The sequence below is a fragment of the Ammospiza caudacuta genome, chromosome 2 (genome assembly GCF_027887145.1).
Source record: "Ammospiza caudacuta isolate bAmmCau1 chromosome 2, bAmmCau1.pri, whole genome shotgun sequence".
Lineage (NCBI taxonomy): Eukaryota > Metazoa > Chordata > Aves > Passeriformes > Passerellidae > Ammospiza > Ammospiza caudacuta.
The window spans coordinates 41,947,759-41,973,048 of NC_080594.1; the positions used below are offsets into that span (position 1 = coordinate 41,947,759).

Below are 25,290 nucleotides of genomic sequence, written 5' to 3' on the forward strand. Positions count from 1 at the left end.
CCCTACAGTCAAAAGCAAAGCAAAAATGCACAACTAAATAATGTGAGGATGAGCTCCAGAGTGCCAATTTATGCATCAGGAAGTCTGGACTCAGCAGGGGAACCCAAATAACTAAACGATGCATGTCAGCTCCATATTCCCAGAGAAAATAATTGGACACCATGCAGGGTAGCCCAGAATGCCACACAACAAAGGCTTAGTGGCTGGCCAGTATGAGATCCTCGGGATTACAGGTGTCTGAGCAGTGCCCTGTTCCTGCACCTCAGAGCTTCTTTCTGCCCAGGACACACTGCACAGAGCCTTCCCCCAGTGCAGTGGCCTAGCTGAGCATGGCTCATTCTTTCCAGGTGAATGGAATGGCTGAAGGACAAACCTAACCTGGAGTCTTGACTCATTTGTTCTTTGATTGAACTTTGAAAGTTCATCTCATGACTGCCTGGTGTAAAATGCAATGATCATTCAGAGCACAGCAGAGAATTCAATCTTGGCCTGATCTCCAGGGCCCCTCCCCTTTCTCTCTGGCATTACCCTGTCTGCTTTCTTTGCAGTCTCATTCCTGGACTTGCAGCAGCCCCTTTGGCACAAGATGTGCCCCTAAGAGACTTTTCTAGTCTGAGACAGAGCACTTTCAGGTTAAGGATTAACCCCAAATCTCCACTGCCCTGGGTAACCACTAAGCAACAGGACTGAAGAAGCAAAAGCAGCATCACTTCTGTAAAGGGTAACTTGGTTGTCATGCTTTACAGTCCTTATGTGGTATATATTTAAGTTTATAGCTCACATAGCTATTTCTGGTTCCATCATAGTGGACTTCTGTTTTCACCAAGCAGGCACCTACTTTCACAGAAAAGAGCAATACACAGAAGCCTCATTTCGAGTGTTGAGAGAGCTTCCAAGTCAAGTAGGGCCATGCCATCTCCAAGAGTAGGTTATCTGTGGAACATGGGATTTTGAAGATGAATTTCTTGTGTTCTTCCCGACTTCCTGTCTCTAAGCACTGAAGGAATGTCCCTAGAATTGCTCCTGGCTGCAAAGCATGACACCAGCTATGGGGCAGATGCAACCAAAGGACAAACTTGAGTTTCATACTTAAAACTTTACCTCCACAACTTTCGTCACATTTTGTTAGCTCAGTTCTACATGGCCTGAAATGGACAGTATGCTTCAATATACTTGTCAAATGCCTTCCCTCTGTGAATCAGGATTTCTCAGAACAAAACCTCCTATTAAATCTTTAGTATTTTAGAGTAGAGATTAAAAGACCACATGCAGTGGTAGCTAGCAAGCAACAAGAAACTTATGTTTTCAGTAAACCTGCATATATTTGTATCTCCTATCACTGCAGTACCTGAAGGATTTATTGCCTTTATATAGCATTAGTATTAACCTAATTTTATACTGGTCACTGAAGCTCAGCTTTTTGAGTCCCAGTCCAGTGTCTTCCAGTAGCTCAGGCATTCTGTTTTTAACTTGATTATTGTTTTTTCTGCTAGTGTTGCTTTTCTGGAAATAGAATCACAAACATAAACATTGTCTAATTCTGTCTCCTTCATTCTTAAACCAGTGTTCATTTCCATGGAATGAAATTTAACTTTTGGCAGAGGACTGAGCAGCAGATCTAAGCATATTGACAAGCACTGATTGGCCATGCATGCAAAGAATTCAACCTTGGCCAGTCTTTTTCATCCAAACAATCTCAGTGTCTCTCAGTGATTTGTGCCTGGCTGTTCCCTGCCACCTGCACTGGAATGAGATGCCTGACCAGGCAACCCAGTCTATCTGAAAGGAAGTTAACAGATAATATGCAATAAAGCTTTATTGTTTCCCCAGTATGTGTTTACTCTGTATCACAGAGAATCCATTTGTCAAATATTAATTGAATTCTCCAACATTTGGCATATTTGCATAAGTATTATGAGATAGGGCATTATCTCCCTTGGTGTTATACCCATTTCCTTTAGATGGTCTCTCTTTGATCCATTAATCATGTTTCCTGTATCCTCCCACAGAAACTTAATTGCTCACATCCTGTAGAACCCACTCACAAAGAAAGGAATTAGCTCTATGTAAATCTAAGGTTATTACCTTGCCTCTATAAATGTAAAACAATTAAATTATCCTCTACAAAGGACAGTGATAAAATTCCAGATGAGCATTGATCACCCAAAGAAGCAGATTGAGGCAATTTTATTGGACCAGTGGGGAAAAAAGTGGTTTTGCTCTACTAAGGACATTACTGGGGCAAATGATACTGCTGTCTATGTCTGTCCCTGCTACTGCTGCTGTCCCCTCCACTGACTGCAGTATTACTTTAATATCTGAATCAAAGAGTTAGATTCAATAGATGCCTCCAATTTTAGGGCTGATGTAGCCTCATACTGGTGGGTACACCACTTGGGCTTTGCTGGAACCTCGAGGCTTGATCTAAAGATGTGAGTACACCATTAGGGAACCATGTAAAGTCAAAGAAAATACATAGAAAATACTGAGAAAAGGAATGCATCTTGAATTCCACCTTTCAGATCTGTCGGGATATGATTTTCAGAATATGTATCTTTAGCCTCAAACATCTACTAAATATTGGAATCAGCATGAAAAAACAAAAAAGCCTTCTTGAGTACACAAGATGGTGATGTACATATACCTATATAAATTAAAAAGACATAATTCCTGAATCTTGTTCAAGTTTGGATTCTGAGCCTTTTAGTCCTGTCAACATCAGAAGAGCTTGGGCATATAAAGATCAGCAAATCTAGAAGCTCATGGATCTTTAGCATTGAAAAATATTAACAGCTTCTAGACTTTGGTAACTTAGCAAGGCTTTCAGGATCAGGATTCTGGGATTTAGTTCCATTTATCAGATCTACCCAAAACCTTAGGCCAGCATTACAGGCACAAAAATCTCTCATCTTGTAGAAAACAGAAGCCAAGAGTCCAGTTTACCAAACTAGCATCTGAATCAGCAGTAGCTTCATTACACATTTGTTTTCCTCAGACTTGACTCTAAGTTTAATTTTTTGCAATCACTAAAGACCCTTTGTTCTTTCACCCTTCCTTGTTTTCTATAATATTTAGCAAAATTATGACAGAAAATGTCTCTGTGTATTTAGAGAGATTGGTTTCTGTTAAAGATTAAATGGGAGCAGTAAGAATCTGTACATCACTACTCCATGTTCACTGCTTTCTTCTGAACTCATTTGTTCTCTTTTCAGCTTTTCCAAATTACTTCTCTTGGTGCAAATTCGTTCTCACTTCTTGTAAATTTTTCTTCACCACCCACTCCTTTTGTAAGGTTCTCTTTGGATGAAACATATATTTCATCCATAAAGCCTTTTAATGACTTCATCTATATAATCAGTTTCTTTCTACTAAAGAAAACATCAAAGTTAATCTGCAGTAGAAGTGTAATCTGCTATATCACAAGTCTGTCTGATCACACAGTCTCTTTGATTTACAGCATGAAGGTCTTGATCAAACCAGGCTCCACTCTTTTACACTGTGAACACTTTTGCTGGTATTTCATAGACAATATTAAGATGTTATAACAGCTATCCAAGAATAATGACACGTACTTTCCCAAGAGGAGACCTGCAACCTGTATCATATCCTGTATGTCACCCACTGTACAGGTGAGTTGTCAGAGAGATAGCAGAAGCCAGCATTAAGGAAAGGGAGTATCTAACACACATTTTTAATTGCTTTATATATAAATGACTGCTAAGACACCAAAAAGAATTCTGGGCTTCTGGGCTTGAATTAATCAATATATTGGCAGGTCCTGACAATTTCATTTTTTATGATTTTATCCAGAGCCTTAATTAAACCTCTTCCTCAGAGACTTGTAGACTTAAAGCCTTAAGCTATTCTTCAGGTTGTCTTTGCATTAATTTTTTTGTTCATGGCACAGCATTTGGATGCCCATCTGATAGAAACTGAAGCTTGTGAAAACTCCCATGCCTCCTGTATAAAATGTAATAAATGTAATCCATCAAATGGAGGGGGCAAACAATACAGAATAAGTCAAATTAGGTTGGAGAAAAAGTAATCATTTTGAAATTACTAATAATGTATGACTAAACTAATAAAGCATTTTTCATCACATAAGGAGGGCTTTCCCTACAATGCAAAATTTCAAGCCACTTAAGAGATCTTGCTGGAGTAGAATCTGTTTTATAACAGACATCAAGAAATCCAGTTTTCTGCTTGAAACTATCTGCAATAAAGAAAGGAATGTTCAATATAATTTGTGAATTTGAATAGAAGTAGATATTAGAAGAAGCAGCTCAGGAAGGTTAGCCAAACAAGATATGGCACAGTAGTTGAGAAAAGCTGGCAAAGACCAGCTGTCAACTCACTGGACTGAGCATAATTGGCCTATTAGTGCACATAGTTACTATGCATATTTTAAGAACTGGAGAAAATTCTGTGTATGGTTCTCATATATTTTAGAAGGCTGAATATATGGGAACAAGGTTACAAGAATTTTAGCAAATGAATATGCACACACCAAGTTTTCATTGAAGAAGTCTACACATGCTGGCATCACTGAGTAACTGCGCAGACTGGTTCTGAGGATACACAATAGGTACACAAGGTTCCTTTTTGTCTGTAAAAACCTGAATCCAGCTCAGTTCTGTTGGCTTCAAGGTTTGGGAGGGTTCATGTGTTTGAGAGCCCATTTTAAAATGACCTCAGGCAGCATGGTGGTTCATGCATGAATGATAAGTTCTTAGTCACTTGTTGCTGCTCTTACCACCCCAAGGCTGGTTGTTTTCCAGTGACCCAAATCACTAAGCTGGGCTAAGGATGCTGGGTGAAATCCCAGGAGCATTTGTGACAGAGAATGAGGTTGGTTTCCTAATAAGAACTTCTAGAACAATGTCATAGGACAGCCTGCCTTTTTTTTTTTGTCTGTAAGACAACATCATATATGTCCAAAACCACATCTGAATTTACAGATATTTCCTTCCAGAACAATAATTTTAGGCTGTACACTGTATTTAATTACACATAATTATCCTTTTGCCAGCTACATAGCCTTTTATTCCTCATATTTTACTTCTTTTTTAATTTCTTTTTTTAAACTATAGAATCTTTATTTTGGACAGAATCTGCACCTTGAGAATTTGTACAGGCACAGCTCTGGATACAGTTGCTTTGGTACTGAAGAGCGTAGCTTTGCAGCTTTCTATTACATGACACTGAGTATAATAACAAAAGCTATTCTTCCACATCTGTCAAGAAAATTTATCTCCAAATCAGTCTCAGGCAGAAACTATTACAGGCTGTGCATGCACAGGCTGACCATGGTAGATCAGTCAGCCTCAGAAATAAAGATTAGCCCTTCTTCCTTCTTAGGAAACTCCATGTCTTTTTGCAAAGCTTACACAGGAATGCATTTATTGCAAACTATTTAACAAGAGAACTTTGCAGTTTTGAAAATGTAGGAACTGCAGGATTACAAACATTTGTAAAACCAGATCATATCAGCTCCTGGCAGTCACGATAATTAGACATCAGGTGCCAGGTGCTAAAAGAGAACAGCATGGGAGAAGTAATCACACATCAAACTAAAATGAACCATAGGGGAACTTTTAAGATTATATGACAGTGTGGGATGTGACATTGAGGAATACTGAATTCAGAGAAAGGCCAATTCAGACTGAGAGAAATTCTCATTTCATTCTGATACTTCAGTTCTCAGCAAGAAGGAGACTAGAAACAGAAAACTGCTGTAATGTATAATGATGTGTTAGAGGACTCAGGACAGGGGGATTTCATGTCTGAATATGACATGTTTTTTAAAGCTCTTCCTTCAGGGTTTTTCAAGGAGAATACTTAATTCATGCAGGGTGCCAAGTCCTGTGCAAGGGTGAGCTGTCAGATGTTTGTACTATTCCATTACTAGCTTGCAGAAATCCTTTAAAACCAGGGCTTCCCTGATAAATATGCAGAAAAGCCTACAAAGTCATCTTTCCCTTGTGCAAATGAGAGCCGTGAGTGGACAGCGAAGAATTTCTGATGAAGAAAGGAGCAAGTGTTCCTGTGTGGCAGTAAAAGATATAGGTTGCTTATGCTGCTCTGCTCCACCTGCCCATGAGACAGGGAATATTTTCTCTCAGGCCACACAAGGTCAAGTCCAGCCTCAGGGATCTCACATTCAGACCAAAGGGCCCCACAGAGCACACTGAGGCAAGGTACCTGTGCCAAAATCTCTCACAATGGTTCATCTAGTGATGGAATAAAACTCTGTGATAGGGAAGTGCAAACAGTCTGCTCTCAAAAGACATATTCTGGAGCAGCACACGGCCTGTACTGTGATTTGAGGTCCTGTCTGTGCACTGCAGGCCAACTCATTTGTGGCTTTCACAGTCATGCAACCCCTCTTCAACTTCAAATGCATTAAATTAATAGGATTTCTTTCAAATCTGTGTTTTCATGTAAATTCACTCTGAGACTTTTTTACATATGAAATTCAAAGTATCCAATGGCCATCTTGGGACCTTGTAGATAATTCCTGCAAGTGTAATTTCTTTTCCTCAAGAGGAATGTGACCAATAATTGAAGCTCAGTACCTCCAGTTTCATATATCCCTGATTAAATGCACCAGTACTGCTGCAGCACTATTCACCTTTCATAAAAGGAACACCATCTGCTTCTCAGGGGGAAGGAATTAATGCAAGCCTGTAATACTGTAATTCAAGTGTGTGTAGTAAAAAGTAGAAAACATTACAGTATTAAAATTCCTGATTTTCAGTATATGCATGTAAATTAAGCAGTAGCAGAAATAATTCTGCAAGACAATGACAGAAAGCACCCTTGAAACAAAATTCTTACCCAGCACATATTGGTTTCATAATAGGCTTTTTATTCAACAGTATAATTGAGGAGCATATATTTGACCTCTTTCACATTTTGTAAGTAGAGGATTAAAATCCATAATCTCAATTACTCTCTTAATAGACTATCTTGACTTTTTTTTCACGTGTTGACCTGCAGGATAAAGCTATTTACAAGTGATGTTATTGAGGAGAACACTGCCATAATGAAAATGCTGAAGGACAAAAAAATCCAATAAGGAGACTAGAAAACACATTTGGAAGTGCACTTCTCAAGTCTAAATTATTCAATGTGCATACTGTGAAACAACTGTGTGTCTAGTGTACAATCAGGTATTAACTTGGTGCCAGCTATTCCAGTCAGTAGTTTGCAGCAAGTTGCAGGCATTTGTCAGAAAGCAAAAGTCTGTGAACAGTTGAGCAGTGAAATGCAGAAGGCAGGGAAGAAAGCACATTAAACTGCTATGTTAACTCTTTTCCTTATGCTGACGTCTTTTCTCTTGCAATTCTGTATTTTTTTAGTCTATTTCCTGTGCAGTCATGCATCTGCATGCACCAAACCACTAAGTTTTAGTGAGTAATCTCAGCCCTCCTGGTTTCAGTCCTGTAGGGCACAATATGGTGGGTTACTATTACATTTAGTTCCTAGTATAAAACATTTTTTTCCTTTTTCTGTAAGAAATTGCCAAAAAAGTAGCTGTATTTTGCACTGAAGTTTCATCGCAAGACAACTGATTATCTCCTTTGTGCCTGGTCCAAGTCACAAACATTTCTTTCATTTTTGTAGCAGCAGCTCAGACCCTTGGAATGTGCTTCATTCTCGTGCCTCATCTGTATGTGTAGCAGAATTTTTTCCCTCAATACAAATAAAATTCACATTCCTCACAGATCAAGGTTATCTAATGTCCCACTTTCAAATCCCAGCTGCTGCAAATCTTACACACACAATAAATGGCTCCTTTTAGAAAGAAAGCTGAAGTATGAGGAAGAATCATAGAATGGTTTGGATTGGATGGAATTGTGTGGAAATAGTTATAAAGACAAATTCTAATAATAACTGAGAAAAGCAAAACATGGAAGAAGGCCTTTGAACCTATCCTTTGTTTGCAATTAACCTTTATAAGTCTTAAGTTGATTTAGGAGCATTTGAATTAAAGCTTTAAGGATGTTGTTTTTTGACAGGAACTTTCTGCTTGTAGTTAAGCCTTAAAGAGTTTTGCAATAACAACTTTTTGAAGTATAATTTTAGAATATTGCTTGTAGTAAGGATCTTTGAAACTATAGCTTTAGAATATATATAAAGGAAACATGCAGCTTGAGAAAGGAAGATGAACATCGACTCAAGGATTAATATTTTCAACCAAGGGAAGGTGGACATCACTGTTATGAGATTTATAGTCCTTCCAATCAAAAGGTGGACCCACATCTGGAAACTGAACCTCACCATCTGGCAGACTTCTTCCTTCTTTTGGAAACCAAACCACCACCACCTGGGATACTCCTTTTCTGGGATACAGCCTGAGAAAAACTAAATCACAATAGTGTATAGAATTGTGACACAAAAATTTGGAATAGAAACTGCCGATGAGTAAAAATTGGGAACTGCTGAGAAAGCTTATGAGTGCCCCTATAAATGCCTGTAAGCCTCAGCTATCGGTGTGCAGTTGGAGGGAAAACTTCCCCCACTGTACCCAATGCTGTATTATTGCTCATACTTTACCATATTAATTCATAAAGTGATTGCTGCTTGAATATTGGCCTAGTCAAGCTTCTAATTTACAACATAAAAGATCCTTGAGGTCCCTTTCCAAGCCAACCCTGTTATAATTCTGATACTTCTTCTACTGACACAAGAAGAGCGCTGAACAGGGAAGCTGCACAGAAGTAACACCAGTGAGGCAGAACTAGCAGGATTCAGTTCTATTCCGCTCTCTCAGCATTTCAGGCTCGCCCAGTGAGTGCCCCTCCCACTCGAGCACTTGGAAACTCCGACAGCGGGCTCCTGAGGCGGTGTTGGAGGGAGCCGCGCTGAGAAACCCCTCCCCTGCATTTATTTCTCCACGTGCGCGCTGAGAGTGCCGCGTTAGGCGAGCGAAGCACTGCCCGCACTTATACAGGCGACGAGGAAGAGGCCGACCACCACGAAGGAACTCCCGAAGGTGCCTCGGGGAACAAATGCCTTTTTCGCTCACAGCGCCGCTTTTATATTGGGCGCCGCTTTTATATTGGGCGCGCGCGCCATCCGCCGCCGTCCCGAGTCCCAATTGGCCACCGCGAGACTGGGGCGGGGCTAGAGCAGGAGGTCGGGCGGTAGCGCATGCGCCATTGGCGGCTCGTTGGGGGCGCGCGGTCACGTGGCGGGGGCGGCGGCCGTTGGCGCCTCAGCGAGCGGCAGGGCCCGGGCGGCTGTGGGTGCGTGCGTGAGTGAGGGGAGTTCTGCCCTTCCCTTCCCTTCCCTTCCCTTCCCCTTCCCTTCCCTTCCCTTCCCTTCCCTTCCCTTCCCTTCCCTTCCCTTCCCTTCCCTTCCCTTCCCTTCCCTTCCCTTCCCCCGCTGTTTTACTTTCTCTTCCCTCAGCTCGGGCGCATCCAGGTGCGGCCCCGGCGGGAGCGGCCCTGCGGCCCCGGGGCCCTCACCACCCGCCTTGTGCTGCGGCTGAGCCCGGGCAAGCGCGGCGTTCGCAATCTCTACTTCTGCTCTTATCCTTTGGACTCAGGCCTTGCATTGGTCATCCTCAACATTTTTCCCTCTTTAGGAATGTGTGTGTGTGTGTGCGTGTGAGAGAGAGAATGTAGTAATTTGCTTCTTAATTTTTTGCCGTGATAAACTTCTGTAGCTCATCGGGTGACTAAGGGAGGGCTGGCAGGATCCAGGATGCTACTGTCCCTCTTTATGCTATAAAGAGCTTGGGATTCATTGCTTTAATAACCCTTTTCCGAGAGTATCTCATGGATCTTCGGCTTTACACATCACCTGATTTCTTTAGAGTGTTGTTATTTTATCTGTGATACCGTGTCTATAAATACACCAAGATCATAATATATGATGCTGAAAAGAATTGTTTCCTGGTGTGTCGTGTTGGTTAAGCTCTTTGGTGCTATATGAATAGCTCACTAGATTTTTTAGAATTGGCAGTAGCTTTTGAAAGTCTTTGCTTGTTTTGTGCGAATATTTTCAGGGTTATAAGTATTTAAAGATCCGGTTAAAATCTTACTTGATTTGAGGGCAGGGGAATTTTAGTCTTTCACAGTAAAATCTTGAGGGAAATACAATTTGAAATTTTTCTTCTTAGGAAAACTTGAATAAAAAGTCGTTAGTGAGCAGTTTCAGCTTTCCAGTGAAACGCTTGGTCCGCAGCCTGTTGCTGGAGTTACAGAGTCTGTACGGCAGAAAACCTTGGAGTGCAGCCAAAAACACCAACAAAATTGCTGTTGTGTCTTACATCTTCTCTTCAACAGTTATGAGAGTATTTCAGTACAGATCGCCTGAGTGACCAGCCTGCTTTGCTGTGGGGTGTGCTTTTCGGTAGTTGGTGGGTTTGTTTTTAAATCTTCCCAGGAGCAGAGTGGTGTTCACCCTTCACTTTGCAAATGTTGGTGCCTGGTCCATAGAATAGACTGTGAATGTCATCCTGTTTCAGTGTTTGGTGCATAGCTCAAAGGAGTTCAAAAGCATTATTTTTTGTGACTGTGAGAAAGACAGAGCCAATGCTGTTGATTGCAGTTAAGAGTCATTAAGGTTGGAAAAGACTTCTGAGATGAAGTCCAGCCTTCAGCTGGGACAGATGTGAACAGTTGTAGCTCTCACGTTTGAGAGCATAATGATAGAGTTACATTATGGTAGTATCCTGTCTTTACAGCTGTTTTGCCAGTGTCATTTATGCACAATTTCTCTTTTTCTTTGCATTGTTCTCACAGAAGTTGATAAGTTAGCATATCCAAAGATGAAGAGGAAACTTGCAGCAGCTGGGACATTGAGGCTTAGTCCTAATGAAGAAGCCATGTTCCTGAAAGAAGAATATGAAAGAAGAAGAAAACTAAGGTTGCAGCAGGTATGCCTGTATTTTTCCATGCGTTGTATTTCATTTGATGATGTAACAAATAATTTAGGAAAATTAATTGAAAAGATTATTTCCTGTAAACTAAATTTCAAGGTGATAGTATTGTAGAATAGTGAAAGTTTTAATGTTGGAAAAGACACTGGAGATCTTCATGTCCAGCACTGCCAAGTCCACTGCTAAATCATGTCCCTAAGTGCCACAACTTTGAGCTTTTCAAGGGGTGGTGACTCAGCCACTTCCCTGGGCAGTTTGTTCCAGTGCTTGACAACCTTTTCTTAAAAAAAAAAAAGGCCTAAATACAGAGTGGAAAATAATAAACTAGGTTTACTAAGTTTTCAGTATAGTTGCTGATTTTAATCTTGAATTGTAATAGGAGCCTTGCATAGATTATTGTGTTGTGTTTTTGGAGGGAAGGATATTCCAAACAGTGGTTGCAGGTTCTCACTTGTGTGTCATTTTTTGGACTTTAACCAAAGTGTTTAATTAGGATTAAATTTATTATTTTATACATTAATTTTGGAAAAAGGTAACGGCAACTTGAAAGTATTTTCTGAATAGATTGTGAATGGAATAGCTGATGAGATGGAAAGGTGGAAGTAGGGTAAACTGTGTTGTAGAAAGTCTTGCTGCAGAAAGTATTATGCTTTTCTTGAATTGCTGATAAACATAAATGCTATTTCTACAGGTCAGAGAGCAGCAAAAGTATATCTCCTACCAGATAAGGCAGAACGTAAAGCAGAGGAGAGAAGAACAGCTGCATCAGTTAGAGGAGGCACTGAGAGCTGAATGGCAGAAGGCACAGGATGAGAAGATGAAAGCCCTGGAAGAACTGTATCTGTCAAGCCTAAAGGCGATTGGGGAGGGTCACCGACAGGCCAAGGAAAATGTAAGTGAGCTTGATATTATTGTGTCAGGGTCTCACCCCAGGCAGCAGCCAAGCGCCAGGCAGCTGCTTGCTCCCCTCCTCACCAGTGGGATCTGGGAGAGAATCAGAAGGGTAAAAGCCAGAAAACTCATGGGTTGAGATATAATATAGACAGTTCAATAGGGAAATAGGGAAAGCAAAAGCCACACACAGAGCAAAGCAAAATGAGGAATTGATTCACAGCTTCACATGAGCAGGCAGGTGTTCAGCCATCTCCAGGACAGCAGGAACCCATCATGTATAATGGTTACTTGAGGAAGACAAAGATTGTCACTCCAAACATCCCCTCCTTCCTCCTTATCCCTCCACTTTATGTACTGAGAATGATGCCACATGGTCTGGAATATCCCTTTAGTCAGCTGGGCTCACCTGTCCTGGCTGTGCCTCCTCCCAGCCTCCCATGTACCCCGCACTCTCTCACCAGTGTGGCAGCACAAGGAGCAGAAAAGGCCTTGGCTCTGTGTAAGCCCTGCTCAACAATAACAAAAACATTTCTATATTATCAACCCTGTGTTCAGCACAAATCCAAAGCACAGCCTCGTACCAACCACTGCAAAGAAAATAATTTCTATTGCAGCCAATACCAGCATATATTGTCAGAGCCAATTTCAGTGTTTTAGAAATTCCAAAATTGCTGATGTTTGGTTTTTCCTTTGACATTCCTGATTTTGAAGTCCTGATACCTAAATAGATAACTTTTTAAACATGGAAATGTTTTTGAAGTGGTTATGTACTTTTTGGCAGGTATCTTCCCACAAGATAGGCCTTGAGAAGACAGACTATCTGTGACAGCTTTTGCTGGGCAGACTTTAAAGTTACTTTGATTGTATTAGCTTGTATGATCATGTGTGTTTGTACTTGGCTAAATTGTACATAATGAGTCAGTATCTCAATTATGCCAGTAATACAGTAATTTTTTCTCCACCATGGATCTTTTTTATGGTTAAGAAAATACATTTAACATTTTTTTCCCTTCGGTGCTCCAGTGACATGGAAAGCCTTGGTAAGGGCTTCAGAGGCCTTTGCCTGCACTGCAAACGGGTGTCACTTTAATTCTGTGCCTACAAACTGGTTTCACTTTCTTTAAAATCCTGTAACTTGTGTAGGCTCTGCTTGAGAGATCATTGAGATTGCTGGGGAGAATTTTTCTATAGTTTGACTCTGAATCAGGTTTACAGAAATCAACCGAAGACTTCTTACATGGATTTTACAAAGTAGCTTACTTCCTGACTTAGTCAGGATCTTCAAAGCCAAGTAAAATAGCATTATGCTTTTCCATTTATCCATGTCTTTTCTTTATAAAGTCCTTTCCAATGCTAGGATAGGTGAGTTAGCAAAAAAATCTGGAACTAGTGTTTTAGGAGGAACAGAGAAATAAAAAATGTCTCTGTTGATGACTGAAGGGTAGTAACACACTTCTTCTACATAGTTTAGTCTGCATTTGCTACAGGATATCTTTTTCATCAAACTGGTCTAGAAGAAGCTAGGATTTCTATCAATATTTGGTTAAATTGGCTGAGGGATGTGGCAGGTTCACTGCTGTTTTTGGCAGAGAAGAAGAAAATAAAGATGGCAGAGAAGGAAAAGTTATTAGAGTATTTTAATCTTAATACAGTAGAAGGTACTTTTGAGATTGTGTTTCTCACCAGCAGTATCTAATTTGAAATATCATACTAATAGTGTGAGATGTGAGTAAAATTCTGTATTAAGTGATCACAATATTTTAATGTTAAGGAACCTGACTTAGAGGCTCTGGCAAAGCAAGCAGAAGAAAGGAAACAAAGAGCAGAGACGAGACATAGAAAAGCTCTGATAGAGCAGAAGCACCAAAAAGAAAAGTTACTTCGTGAGCAATCCAGGTATGCAATAATTATTTTGTTTTATTAAGAATGAACTTTACGGTGTCACAAGGTGAAAGGCAAAAATGTTGATGCTTCTTGCTTGGAGCTTTTTCAGTCTTGAAATGTTATGTATTAGATAATTAATGCTCATGGGCAAAGCTTGTGGCTTTTGGTAAAAACCGTATCTTTAAAACCAAGACAAGAATGTCAGATATTCAACCTGGCCCTATGGATTCTCCAGGAGTTCAGTGACAAATGAAATGTTGTCAGGCCAGTTCCTGATGGAGAGTTAACCACCTGTAAAAAGGACCTCGTACATTTGTCATGGTCTTCTTTCTTAGGGTTTTTTTTTTTAATTAAGCAGATTGGACCAAACTTGAGCTGGTATGGAATATGGTCTGTGTCCTCTTGGGCATAGTTGTGTTTGAGTAGAGCTAAGACCTGTAAATTAAGTAGTTAACTGTATCTACACTGAAGCAATTAAAGTGTGTTGAAGTGCACAATGCTTTCTGGAAACCTGGGTCAAAAGCAGAGATTTTGTATTGCTTTTGGGATGCTTGTATATATGAATGTTTTTGCATAACTTGAAGAAGGTAATTTTTAATGCTGCCTTCCAGCCCAAGTTCTGTTGTCTTTTTAGTATGCTTCCCCATGCCTATGGCCCAACCATTCAGTGCAGGTACTTAGGAATCTGATTTCAGGTTTACCTTTTATTTTGCACTGGTCTGTCACTGTTGCTTGAATAATTTTCTGTCTCTCTTCTCTCTTGTGGTTTGTTTTGTTTCTGTCTCCCAAGACGAGCAGATGCACGTAAACGTGCTCTGGAAGTGGAAAGACAAAGAGCAGCCAAAGTTGCAAGCCTCCCACCTCCTCCACCACATCCTTTTGAGGTATGTATCTGTAAAACAACAATGATCACAATTTCAGGGGTACCATATATAAGTATTTGCATATATAAGGAGAGTGGTTCAGCAAAAACCAAAAGAATTATTTAATTAGATATTAGCAGATTTCTTGCTACTAATCTCTTGTTATATGTGAATTTTATTTCTTGTAATCAGACTCTTATTTTTGAAGTTTATCTGTCTTTTTAAACTTTCATCATATGTCATTTTCATTTAGTAGCCCCAGTCATATGAGACTTTACAATGATCTCTCAGCATGTACATTACATGCCTTCTCAGCCTGCTGTCATACTGATGCAGTTACCAGTTTGTTTAGTTCTGTAATAATTCTGTCTTTTTAGCTGTGGGGCAGCTTTGTTGGGGTTATCTTCTCCCTTCAATTTCTTTTTCTTGTAGGGAGTACTAAATAAAGAGGAAGCTCTTTAATTTTCATAGGAAACCATCACCCAAGTCTGTTGGGAGGCTGCAGCCTTCTGAGGTGTGGCTTTGTTACCCCATTTATGCTGCTTTGGTTTCATAGAGCTGGTGCATAGGTGTAGAATTGGCAGTAGGATTGCAGCTCTCAACTGCAGAAAGAACACTTACATGCATTTTTACTCTGGAGTTAACTAACAGAATTTCATGAATGCAGAGTTTAAATTGCCTCGTGGCATGTTGTACCCCTTTAGACCTTCGGGTTCAGGGATATTCAAACTACTGTCTATAAAATAAAGGGTTGAGGTATACTAGCCCCTCTCAGAGCCAGTGAAGCTTTCAAAACTTTTCCCAGCTACATCCCAGCACATTATGTACAGGTTAGAGTGCAGGATGATAAGGGTTTGGTATTGTATCTGGAGAAACTGAGTAAGGTTTGACCCTTCCAGTTTTAAGAATGATTAGAAGGAGTACCCATGACATTTCATTAGTACAGGTTTCTCTCTAGATCTTTTCCTTGGTTGCCCAAAGGTTTTCATCTTGTATAAGCTGGATATGAGTGAAGATTAAAACAAGGGTTGTAAGGGAGTGATAAAGTTTGGGGTTATTTCTCCTGAAGTGTATGCTGTATTGAAATTCAGTACATCTGGAATAAGGTCCTGTGTGGTGCAATTCAGGTAAATTCACACACCCTTTCATGCTGCTGTTGCCATCCATGTTGTGCCACAGGGTGTGTTCCTGGTGTGTCTTGTGTAGAGCAGGTGAAGTCTATATCAGTCCAAACTTTATTTCCTGGGTTTCAGGTGCTTCTGTTGCTCAGTTTGGCATTGCTGGGAAAGCAGTGAGATGCTGTGGCTTTGCTTTGTAGTAACTTTTGCAGTTCAGAGTGGGTCTTATGTCACATTTTATTTTACCCTTCCCCATAGATAGTCACTGCAGTTAATCTCCATAACAGCTAAAATGGCACAGTACTTGATATGTGATACTTTTATTTAATACTTTTATCCAGCAACATCAATAATGCATCTTCCTTCCCATTTTATAAACACAGAATTTTCTCCTCATTCTTTAGTGTTTTGTCACCAGGGAAAGCAAGAAGGCTTTGTTTCAGGTTTCTTCAGGTTCTGGTGAAACTGATTCAATTGTGTTGGATGTTATGTCTGGGTCAGTTCTCTATTTAAGTATTGTTCCTTTCCAAAAATTAATGCATTTCCATCCATTAGCAAATGTCCTTTACCCGCCTTTTCAACAAATGTGGTTTGTAAGTTGTTTTAGTGGAGTTTCCAAACATCTGGATTTTCTACAGTATGTGGATTTTGTTTCTGTTATGAAGTTCATGTTGTGATAATGGCAGATTGAATCAGTAATTTTGCAGACATGTTGAGTTTTGGTTGAGGAAAAGAGATTGCTCTGTTTCAGTATAGCACAGCGTGTCAGTTTGTTCCATTTCAGGACTATCTGACTTTAAGCCTTTTTCTAGTTTTCAAATCTGTGTAGATTTTAATCCTTTTGTTGTAGACCTATGGCTGGGAGGGCACAGGGCTAAAAATAAAGTTATTTTCTTCAAAGAGTTGTTGGGTGCCATGTACTTCATATGGGAAAATGTTAAGTAATTGAAAGATTGAGAGATTTTTATTCCTGTTTCTGCTTCGAGACAGAAAACAAAAGATATTGACTGTTATTTGGGGGAAGGTAAGTCTAGGGCTTTGTCTTGCAAATGTCTTACTCAAAAGGCACTGAATTTAAATTGTTTAACTTTAAATCCTGTGTATTACAGCAGATTACAGGGTCATCTGAGTAAGTCTGCTTGGTTTTTTGAATGTTTACATGAGGAGCTTATTAAATGCAACTATAATCATAATCTGATGTTCTGTTGCAATAACAATTGACTATAATTTCACAAAAAGGAGCTCTAGGGCATTGTTGTTCATGGCATGATTGTTTAGAATATAAGAAACATTTTCTAAAGATACTCTTATTATTGTGATTTTATCCAGGTAGAAAAGAAGTAGTTTTACTCTATCATAACCCATTTTTGTTCTCAGAATTATGGATTTTAGAAGTTGAGACCATATTTAGTTAGACCAAATGAAAAGTTACTTAATTGAAGTTAAACTGTAAAGACCATTTTATTGAAAAATGTTGCAGAGTTCTTGGAAACTTACTTTTTCTTACATGATCTATTAGATTTTATGGAATGGAAACAAAACCTAAAAGGTATTACTATATTCTGCTTGAGTATTCATAGAGTATTTGTAGAGCTGGGGTCATGAGGTTTTTTTTTGGTTTTCTGTCCCATTTCATGATACTTTGCTGCTCCAGTTTTGCCAGATTTTAGTGTAGAATTATTTACTTTTTGAAGGAAAAGAAAAAGGAGGGCGTAACTACAAAACAGGATAGAAGTATGGTATTTTTTTCAGCCTAAATTGCGTTTGACACTAATTGAAAAATTGCAGCCTCCGACATAATTCTCACATCTTCACAGCTTTTGAATAAAATTCTGGAGACTTGATTGATTACATGTAATTAATAATTATTTGTTATTGGTTGTTAATCTTAATTTTTTTAAATAATTCAGAAGAGATGTTTAATTGTACATTCTGAAAGTAACCCGGTACAGGGCAAGCACTGGTAATCTGGCTAATGAGGTTTACGTCTGGGATTTGCCTGTTTTTATAGCTATAATCATTATCTGCAAATGTTGATCTGTTACAATTACTATGATTTTTAGTGATTAAGAAATTCAGCTTTGTTTAAGGATCATAAAATAAGTTACTGAAGTTCTGTTGGTAAGGCTAAAAGTAGTTTTATTGGTTTTGGGTCCCTTATGACAAGAAAGACATTGAGGGGCTGGAGCGTGTCCAGAGAAGGGCAGTGGTGCTGGGGAAGGGTCTGGAGCACAAAGCTGGTGAGCATGGTTGAGGGAGCTGGGGGTGTTTAGCCTGGAGAAAAGGAGGCTCAGGGGGAACCTTGTCACTCTCCACAAGTGCCTGAAAAGGAGATTGTAACCAGGTGAGGGTTGGTCTCTTCACCCAGGTGACAAGTCATAGGACAGGAGGGAATAGCCTCAAGTTGCACCAGGGGAAGTTTAGACTGGATATTAGGAAAAAATTCTTCACTGTCTTGTCAAGCACTGGAACTGACTGCTTGGGGGAGTGATGGAGTTACCATTCCTGGAGATATCTAAAGGATGTGAGTTGGGGCACTCAGGAACATGATTTGGACATGGCAGTGCTGAGTTAATGGCTGGACTTGAAGGTTTTTTCTGATATAAATGATTCTATGATTCTTTGATTTTCATTTAAAGACTTCACTTTCTACAGTCTTCATAAAAAAGTAATAGTCATTCCTGAAATTTTGTATGCCTCATTGCATGAGATAAGTTTAAGGTATTCGTGAGACTTAAAGCTGTTCTTTGTGTGTGTGCATTTCTTTATGGCCATGTTAGTTTTGGAGCACTCAAGCTGTGAATCTTTCCAGTTTAGTTAATGTGGGTAAGAACACCTTTTAGGAGAAGGTTGAGGGAAGAGGAAGCTGAGAGAAAATTGGTGGAGGAGATGTTAAGTACAAAGTACTTATTAAGTAACCTAACCTGACAACTATGCAACTGGGAACATGAGGCTAAGCCAAAGAATTGTTCAAATTTCCAGAAAAGAGTTGAAATGTGTTAGTGTACCCAAAACTTCTAAAAACCCCTGCAGCAACTTAGCATTCTGTGAATAGACACTTTTCAGTGAAGTTACAGATAATGCTCTTTTCTCTGGTCAACTAAAATTGGACATAATGGCTCTGAGTTTCCTAAAGCAAGTCTGTAAATGACAAGTGTTGCTTTGCTGTTGGATATAATTATTTTGTGGGTCTGCGGCTGCCCTGCTCTGAGGTGAATATGACAGCTGTTGTAAGTGGGATTTGTATTAATGCATTAAACTCAAGTGCTTTTAAATTAGTGCTTTTGAAACATGACACTGATGAGCATCAATTTCTGTGCAGAGGTTTGCCCAAGATGCTCTCCATTATTAAAGCCCTCGGGGTCTGCCTTGTGCTGATGTGGTTTATTAATTATTACACGTATATAAGGTTTTAAACACTATTTTCAGGACAGACTTTGGTGGGTTGGGTTTCTTTTAATAATAAGTTAGCTATACAGATCACTTCTGTTAGTTACTTGAATGGAGATACTGTTCTGTGATTCAGCTGTAGTTGTACCTTTCTTCCTAGAGTTTTGAAGTGAAGAAGATCCTTGCCATGAAGCCCTGTGGTGCTGGCAATTTTTCTGTTACACGTTACCATATTGCTGAAGCTTTGGTGGACAGAGAAGTGGACGGAGAGCAGGTGATTAACTCCAACTGTTTGTGCTACACTCTTTACATATGTGTTTCTTTACACTGAATTCATTGTCTGGGTATCAGCTAATGGATTTTCTGGAAGGTGTTTAAAGATACAAACTTGTATAAAGCAGCTTACACTACTTACTAAAGAGAATCTCAGATGGGCAGCCTTGTAAAGCCTGTTACACGCTCAGTCACTTAGGGGATCACACCTGGCAGTCCCTTGTGAACAGGCTTTTACTGAAAGGTGAGATCACAAGACTGGTATAATGTTCAAACACCCAAACTGGAAGACTTGTGGCTCATGCTGAGTTGATAGCTGCAGTTGCCCTGCTTTTCTCTCTTCCCCTCTTTTTAGCAATGTACTCCCAGACTTGCCTTGCATTTGGCTTGCTTATTTGGAATTACTTTGTTTTTCCTAAGTATATTTTTATGTTAGTAAGATTTTTCTTCCTTGAAAGTTGCAGATTGTTTCTGGTTTCCCAAGTGAGATGGAAGATACATCAGAGATTTTTTCCTGTCACAGACATATTTTATGAAAAATCCTTTTGCTAGGATTTTTTCTCCTGAGAAGCTGAGAGGCCTCAGAAACAAAATGTAAACAATAATTATCTGCTGCTGTGGAATGCAGCAGGTGCATCTTTGATTGGTCTCATGTGGTTGTTTTTAATCACAGCTGATCACAGTCCAGCTGTCTTGGACTCTCTGGTCAATCACAAGACTTTGTTACCATTCTTTTCCTTTGCTTTCCTTGCTAGCCTTCTGATGAAATCCTGTCTTCTATTCTTTTAGTATAGTTTTAATATCATATATATCATAAAATAATAAATCAGCCTTCTGAAACATGGTGTCAAGATTTTAATCTCTTCCCTTGTCCTGGGACCCCTGCGAACACCACCACATTTTCCCCCTTTTTTAAAACAAAACCATGAGGATAGAAGTTCCCAATCTGTAATTTTGACCATATCATTCATTTTACCATGTATTGTAGAAAAAATAACCACTCTGTGATAACAAATAATATAAATTATTGTCTCTGGTACAGCTTGAAACTGGAACACTTTGTCACTTAAGCTTACAAAATATGTAACAATGAAATTATTTTCCAAAGGTAAAAAATTATTTTCGTCCTGCTTGCAAGATAAACATTCAAGGATGTTCATATGGCATTGTATGTCTTTTTTAAGTGCTTTTGCTGCAGAATTATTCATTTATTTATTGTTATGTATGCTTTAAACTATCACACAACTTTTTGGACTAAACTACTGATTGATTGCCAGCCAGATGCTCATTTAGCTGCTGAAGAAGAAGGGAGACGTTTGGAGGAACTGCACAGGGAGGCAGAGAAGGAAAGAAGAAAGCAACTTGAAAAGGCACATATTAGAGGAAGTCATGCCTTGAAGAAGATCCAGTTGGCCAAGGTAGGCAAAGCAGTTATGCCTGTTTTTAATGTCAGAGCAACTGCTGTTAAGCAAGTTGTAGGTAAGTGATTAATAAAGGAATTGCACTTACAGGAGGGAAATTCATGGACTAAATAAAGTTTACAGAATGTCTTTGCAAAAAAAAAAAAAAAGTCAAAATCTGTTTGCTTATTTTGGCATCTAGAAGGAGTGAGAATGAAAGAACATCCTCTTAAATTTTGTTATCTGAATGTTTGGCCAGCTATTAACCAATAGGTAATAGTCAAAACTTTTCTAATAGGTAATCAGTTCTGCTTTTCCACATTAGCTTTAGTTGGAGTTGGTGATTTGGTGCTTCGGGGGAAGAAATTATTGCTAAGGAGGTAACAAGTTTTTTTATTTTTTGAAAACTTTTCTAAGTTTTTACTTAAAGACTGATACTCTGTAAGTGTGCAAGTCTGGAAATAGTGAAATAGTTTCCTTTAAGAAATAAAAATTAATCTACTGAGAAAAGTCTTTGTACTGTGATCTACACTCAAAAATTTTTGTAGTCTGACAGCTTCACATGTGTTTTTGTTGGCTAGAAAAAGAAAAGCTTGCTTGTTATCAGCTGGCATATGATTGGTCCTGAATGAGTAACCAAACTGAAATGGGGATTTGTGAAATATTTCTGGTGCTCCTGAAATTAACAGAAAAAAAATCCCAACAAACTTTTTTTTAAAAAATAACTCTTACCTATGCTCAGTGTGCCAAAGAATATTTAGTTTGCATCTTCAAAAGTAGCAACTGCTGAATTATATACTAGCAAGAGTCACCTGGCAAAAGAAATACTCGTTTACCTTATTAAACAGGAAGTTTTATTATTTTGGGGGAAGTTGGCCTGCAGGTGTGGAGTCTGATCTTTTATTTAACATCAGATCTTGTAGGTAGTGTTGAAGACTCCTGTGTCCAAAGGGCTAATACAGTCTTCTCCTGAAGAAGCACTTTCTCCCTAGAATAACATTAACTTTGAACATTAACCAAACATCATGGTAACCAAATGGAAGCATTTTCTATCAGTCTTGATATGTGGCTGTCTGAATGTGAACATTGAAGGTTTATGTTATCCCTTCTTTATTCTTGAAGGACAGGGAAAGATTCCTGGAAGAGCTGGAGCAAATGCACGCTCAGGATCGGATGCGCAGGAGACAGGTTGTCGCACAGATGCCACCTCAGCTTTCAGTGCCACCATGCAAACGCATGGAAACAAAAGAAGAATGGCAGAGAGAACTGGAGTCTGCATTTGAAGAAATGTGCAGTGAAGACAGGAGTAAGTTCTTTGGAGGTTGCTGAACTTGGTACCCAGTAAAGGAGAGGTTGCTGCAGCTGCCTCTTCCTGGGTGCAGCTGGTAGCAAGGCTGTGTGTGTATTCATAGTTGGCATGCACACAAACAGCCTGCCAGGGCACATCCATACAGCTGGCTGTGCAGGCCAGCAGGAGAAACACAGCACTCACATTAAATACCAACAGCACAAATGGCCTCCTTCTGTTCACTGCTCTGATCAACCTGAAGGCCTTTTGGGGGATATGTGTCTTTAATATGGTATAGATCCCTCCAGCAGTTGGTCTTAGACACTCAGTCTATCTAGGAGTTGTCCCCTATATCCCAGGTGTCTGTCTGCTACACTACAGATCCTCCTCAGGTCTTATACACCCAGTCTAGTGTCAAGTGATTCATGCTAGAGCGTGGAGCCTTAGAGTTACCTCTCATACTTATGTATGGACTCAAATGCACATGTGCTCATGAATGTGCTGTGGCTCACTTGGTGAATAGCTTTAGACACTTGCTCTTACCTGGCAGCTGGCCCTTGATCCCTAGTTTTCCCAGTTCTGGCTGCTGGGCATGTGAGCCCCCTAGATCTGCTGCTCCACTCCAGTTGTTACTGCACAGACCCAGCTGGGCATGTGAGCGTGTGCACAGATATGCACATCCTATGGATTCCTATGGCAACTGACCTTATATACTCGTCTACCCAATAGCTGACCCTGGATCCTCTTGTAGTCTTGGACATGCACACACATGTGCTGGCAGGTTTCTTAGGATCCTTTTCTGTCCTCTGTAGCTGGCTTGAATGCTTGGCTCTCCTGATCCCTCTACTAGACAGCTTGTAGGTTCCCTGGTCTCTGCAGTACCCTGCCCAGTCTTACAGCTGCCTGATGCATGACTCCTAAGCCTCTTACTATTCTTGCTAGCTAGTCTGGGTTGTGATTTGCTAGCCCCTGCATGCTGATGCTCATAGCCACCTATGAGTAATCACTATATGAGGCCTAAATGCACTCCTTATGGCCTCTGCAGTCAGCAATGCTCTAGACACAGGTGCACCTGTGACTTCTGGTCACTGTTTCAGTTGCTGGCCTTTACATATCAGTATACACACATGCGTACAAAACACAGTGTTCCTCACGTAGGAAAACAACTACAAGTGGAATTTAGTGAGAAAACAGAGCAGACTGTCAGGTACAGTGCATGGCCAGACAAGTGGACTGTCTCATTTTATCTCACTATTTTTGCACTTTTATCTCATAATAGTTCTGCCCGTGACTAACTTGATCCCTTCCCTGCCTTGGGTTCCTCCCCTAAGTACATGTAAGAAGCATAAAATTTCAAGGTGATGTTCCCCTGTGTCCCACATCCCTTGTAGGCAGTAACCCCCTCAGTCAGTAAGGTGATCATAGGGGAATTCCTGTTGTGCAGTCCTCTGGGATTTCACACCTGGACTGTGCAATCACTCTCCTGTGGCAGCCTTGTGAACAGCCAGGTCAGGGTGTGTCTTTTCCCCAGTGAAGTTATTGGGACCATGGGTAATTTTTCTTGTGAGCTGCTTTTGTTGTAAAGCTGGGCCTTTCCATCCCATCAACTTTCATTTTGAAAAACATAGCATATTCTAGTGGAAACTGCTGTGGAGGTTCTGAATGAATAGATGGCTGTTGATCTAAATAGTTTAAGATCTTGTGTTTTGGTGGGGGGAAAAAAAAGCTGGATTAAATCTGTTGTGAAATAACCTATTGATATTTGAATTTCCTGGGGATTTGTGTGTGAGTGTAGTCTTGCAGTGTTGTTTGATTTGTATTCCAAATGGTCGTTTTATTTCATTGTGCTCTTTTAATTAGACATGAAAGAAGACCTGATTCTGCAGTTTGAGCCACAACCTTTGCCAGCCCCTTCTGAAAGAGCTCAAGATAATGATCTTGATATCTCCTTGGAGCATGAATCTGCTTGTGATACACAGCAAGAGTCAGGACATGTGATAGAAGAGGAGGTCCCTAATGAGCCAGAAAGTAAAACTTCTAAACTGCATATTTAAATTAAACCTTTTCATTTTATATTAGAAAAGATTAGTATATTAAATAAATTTTAGTAATAAGTAAAATGCCTGAAGTAGTAAAACTTCTTAATGTGCAAAAAATAATTCAGTGTAATTTGGTTTATGTTTAGCATAGAGGATGATACCCTAATGATTATGAATTTGAAAATGAAAATGTGACTTCTTTTTCTGATATGCTTCAGTTCATTAGTATGCTGAGAATAATTTTCATGTAAGAACTATACTGTTAGTAGCCATAATTATTCCTGTGAACTTAGTGTCAATTTTGGATTGATGCTGTGTGTGAACTTAAGATTTTGAGATATTTCAAAGCTGAAGCTTTTTAGTCTGCTTATCATGTGTCTTTTATGTTCAGGTTTGTGGTTGAGCTGCTGCATATTGTGGGTAGGCTGGAATGTATGCACGAGTGTGTCCTGTTTGCCTGTGGCATGTCCAGGGTCATGTGATGTGAGCCAGAAGTCTCCATGAGCTTCTTGGCCAAGCACTTCTGCATCCCTTGGGTGGCACAGTCTGGTGTGTGGTGTTTGGTCTGTGGTGCATTGTGTTGCCAGTGCTGATAGAAAGCAGAGGGCAGGTGTGGGGATGGTACTGCATATTTCTGCTACAGATTGACTATAAAACACTGCATCCAGCTTAGTCCTTCTTTCATAGCTTGCAGAGACAAGTTACTGCTTTTCTCTTGCAGGTAAGAGAAAATTTTGCTAAGATTTTAAAAATACACCTAAGCTATTTGTCCAACTCTGTAAGCAATAAAAAAAGAGAGGGTTTTTTTATGATACAAAGATATTCATTACCCAAAACTCTTAACAGTTTCTATTCTTTATAGGGCATGAAGAAGGAAAAACTTGCCAACCTCGATCAAAACTTGCCTTAAAGAAATTGTTGAACAAAATTAGAAGCCAAAAAGATGAGTGGACATCAAAAAATGAGAAAGAGAGTCAAAGTGAATTTGAAACTATTGAATCAGGCACAGTTGCTGGTGAAAGGAGACCATTATGTGATTTAGAACTTAACAAGGAGCAGCAGAAAAATACAGTGTGTGAAGCCAAAGGTACATACTTGTGGCAAAGTTTGTTGTGTAGGAGCAAAAAGACTTTTATGGGGGGACTGTGACAGTAACTGACAAAATTGTTTAATGAACTTTCATTGTTAAATGTTTTGTCGCATTGAATAAAGTACAGTTTCCTGTCTGTGCCTACGAGGCATTGAGGATT

At 39.7% G+C, this 25,290-nt stretch overlaps 1 protein-coding gene across 1 annotated transcript in view; it reads left to right on the forward strand.

Annotated features, from left to right (window-relative positions):
• The first annotated feature begins 9,211 nt into the window (after positions 1 to 9,211).
• The window catches only part of CEP295 (centrosomal protein 295), a 43,635-nt gene continuing 27,556 nt past the window's right edge, over positions 9,212 to 25,290 (forward strand). The window contains exons 1-10 of the mRNA XM_058825451.1: positions 9,212 to 9,251; positions 10,755 to 10,888; positions 11,583 to 11,783; positions 13,557 to 13,681; positions 14,460 to 14,553; positions 19,201 to 19,314; positions 20,591 to 20,731; positions 21,836 to 22,019; positions 23,862 to 24,029; positions 24,903 to 25,127. Of these exons, the coding sequence (XP_058681434.1) occupies positions 10,781 to 10,888; positions 11,583 to 11,783; positions 13,557 to 13,681; positions 14,460 to 14,553; positions 19,201 to 19,314; positions 20,591 to 20,731; positions 21,836 to 22,019; positions 23,862 to 24,029; positions 24,903 to 25,127 (1,360 nt within the window). The 5' untranslated portion in view covers positions 9,212 to 9,251; positions 10,755 to 10,780. The remainder of the gene's footprint in view (positions 9,252 to 10,754; positions 10,889 to 11,582; positions 11,784 to 13,556; positions 13,682 to 14,459; positions 14,554 to 19,200; positions 19,315 to 20,590; positions 20,732 to 21,835; positions 22,020 to 23,861; positions 24,030 to 24,902; positions 25,128 to 25,290) is intronic.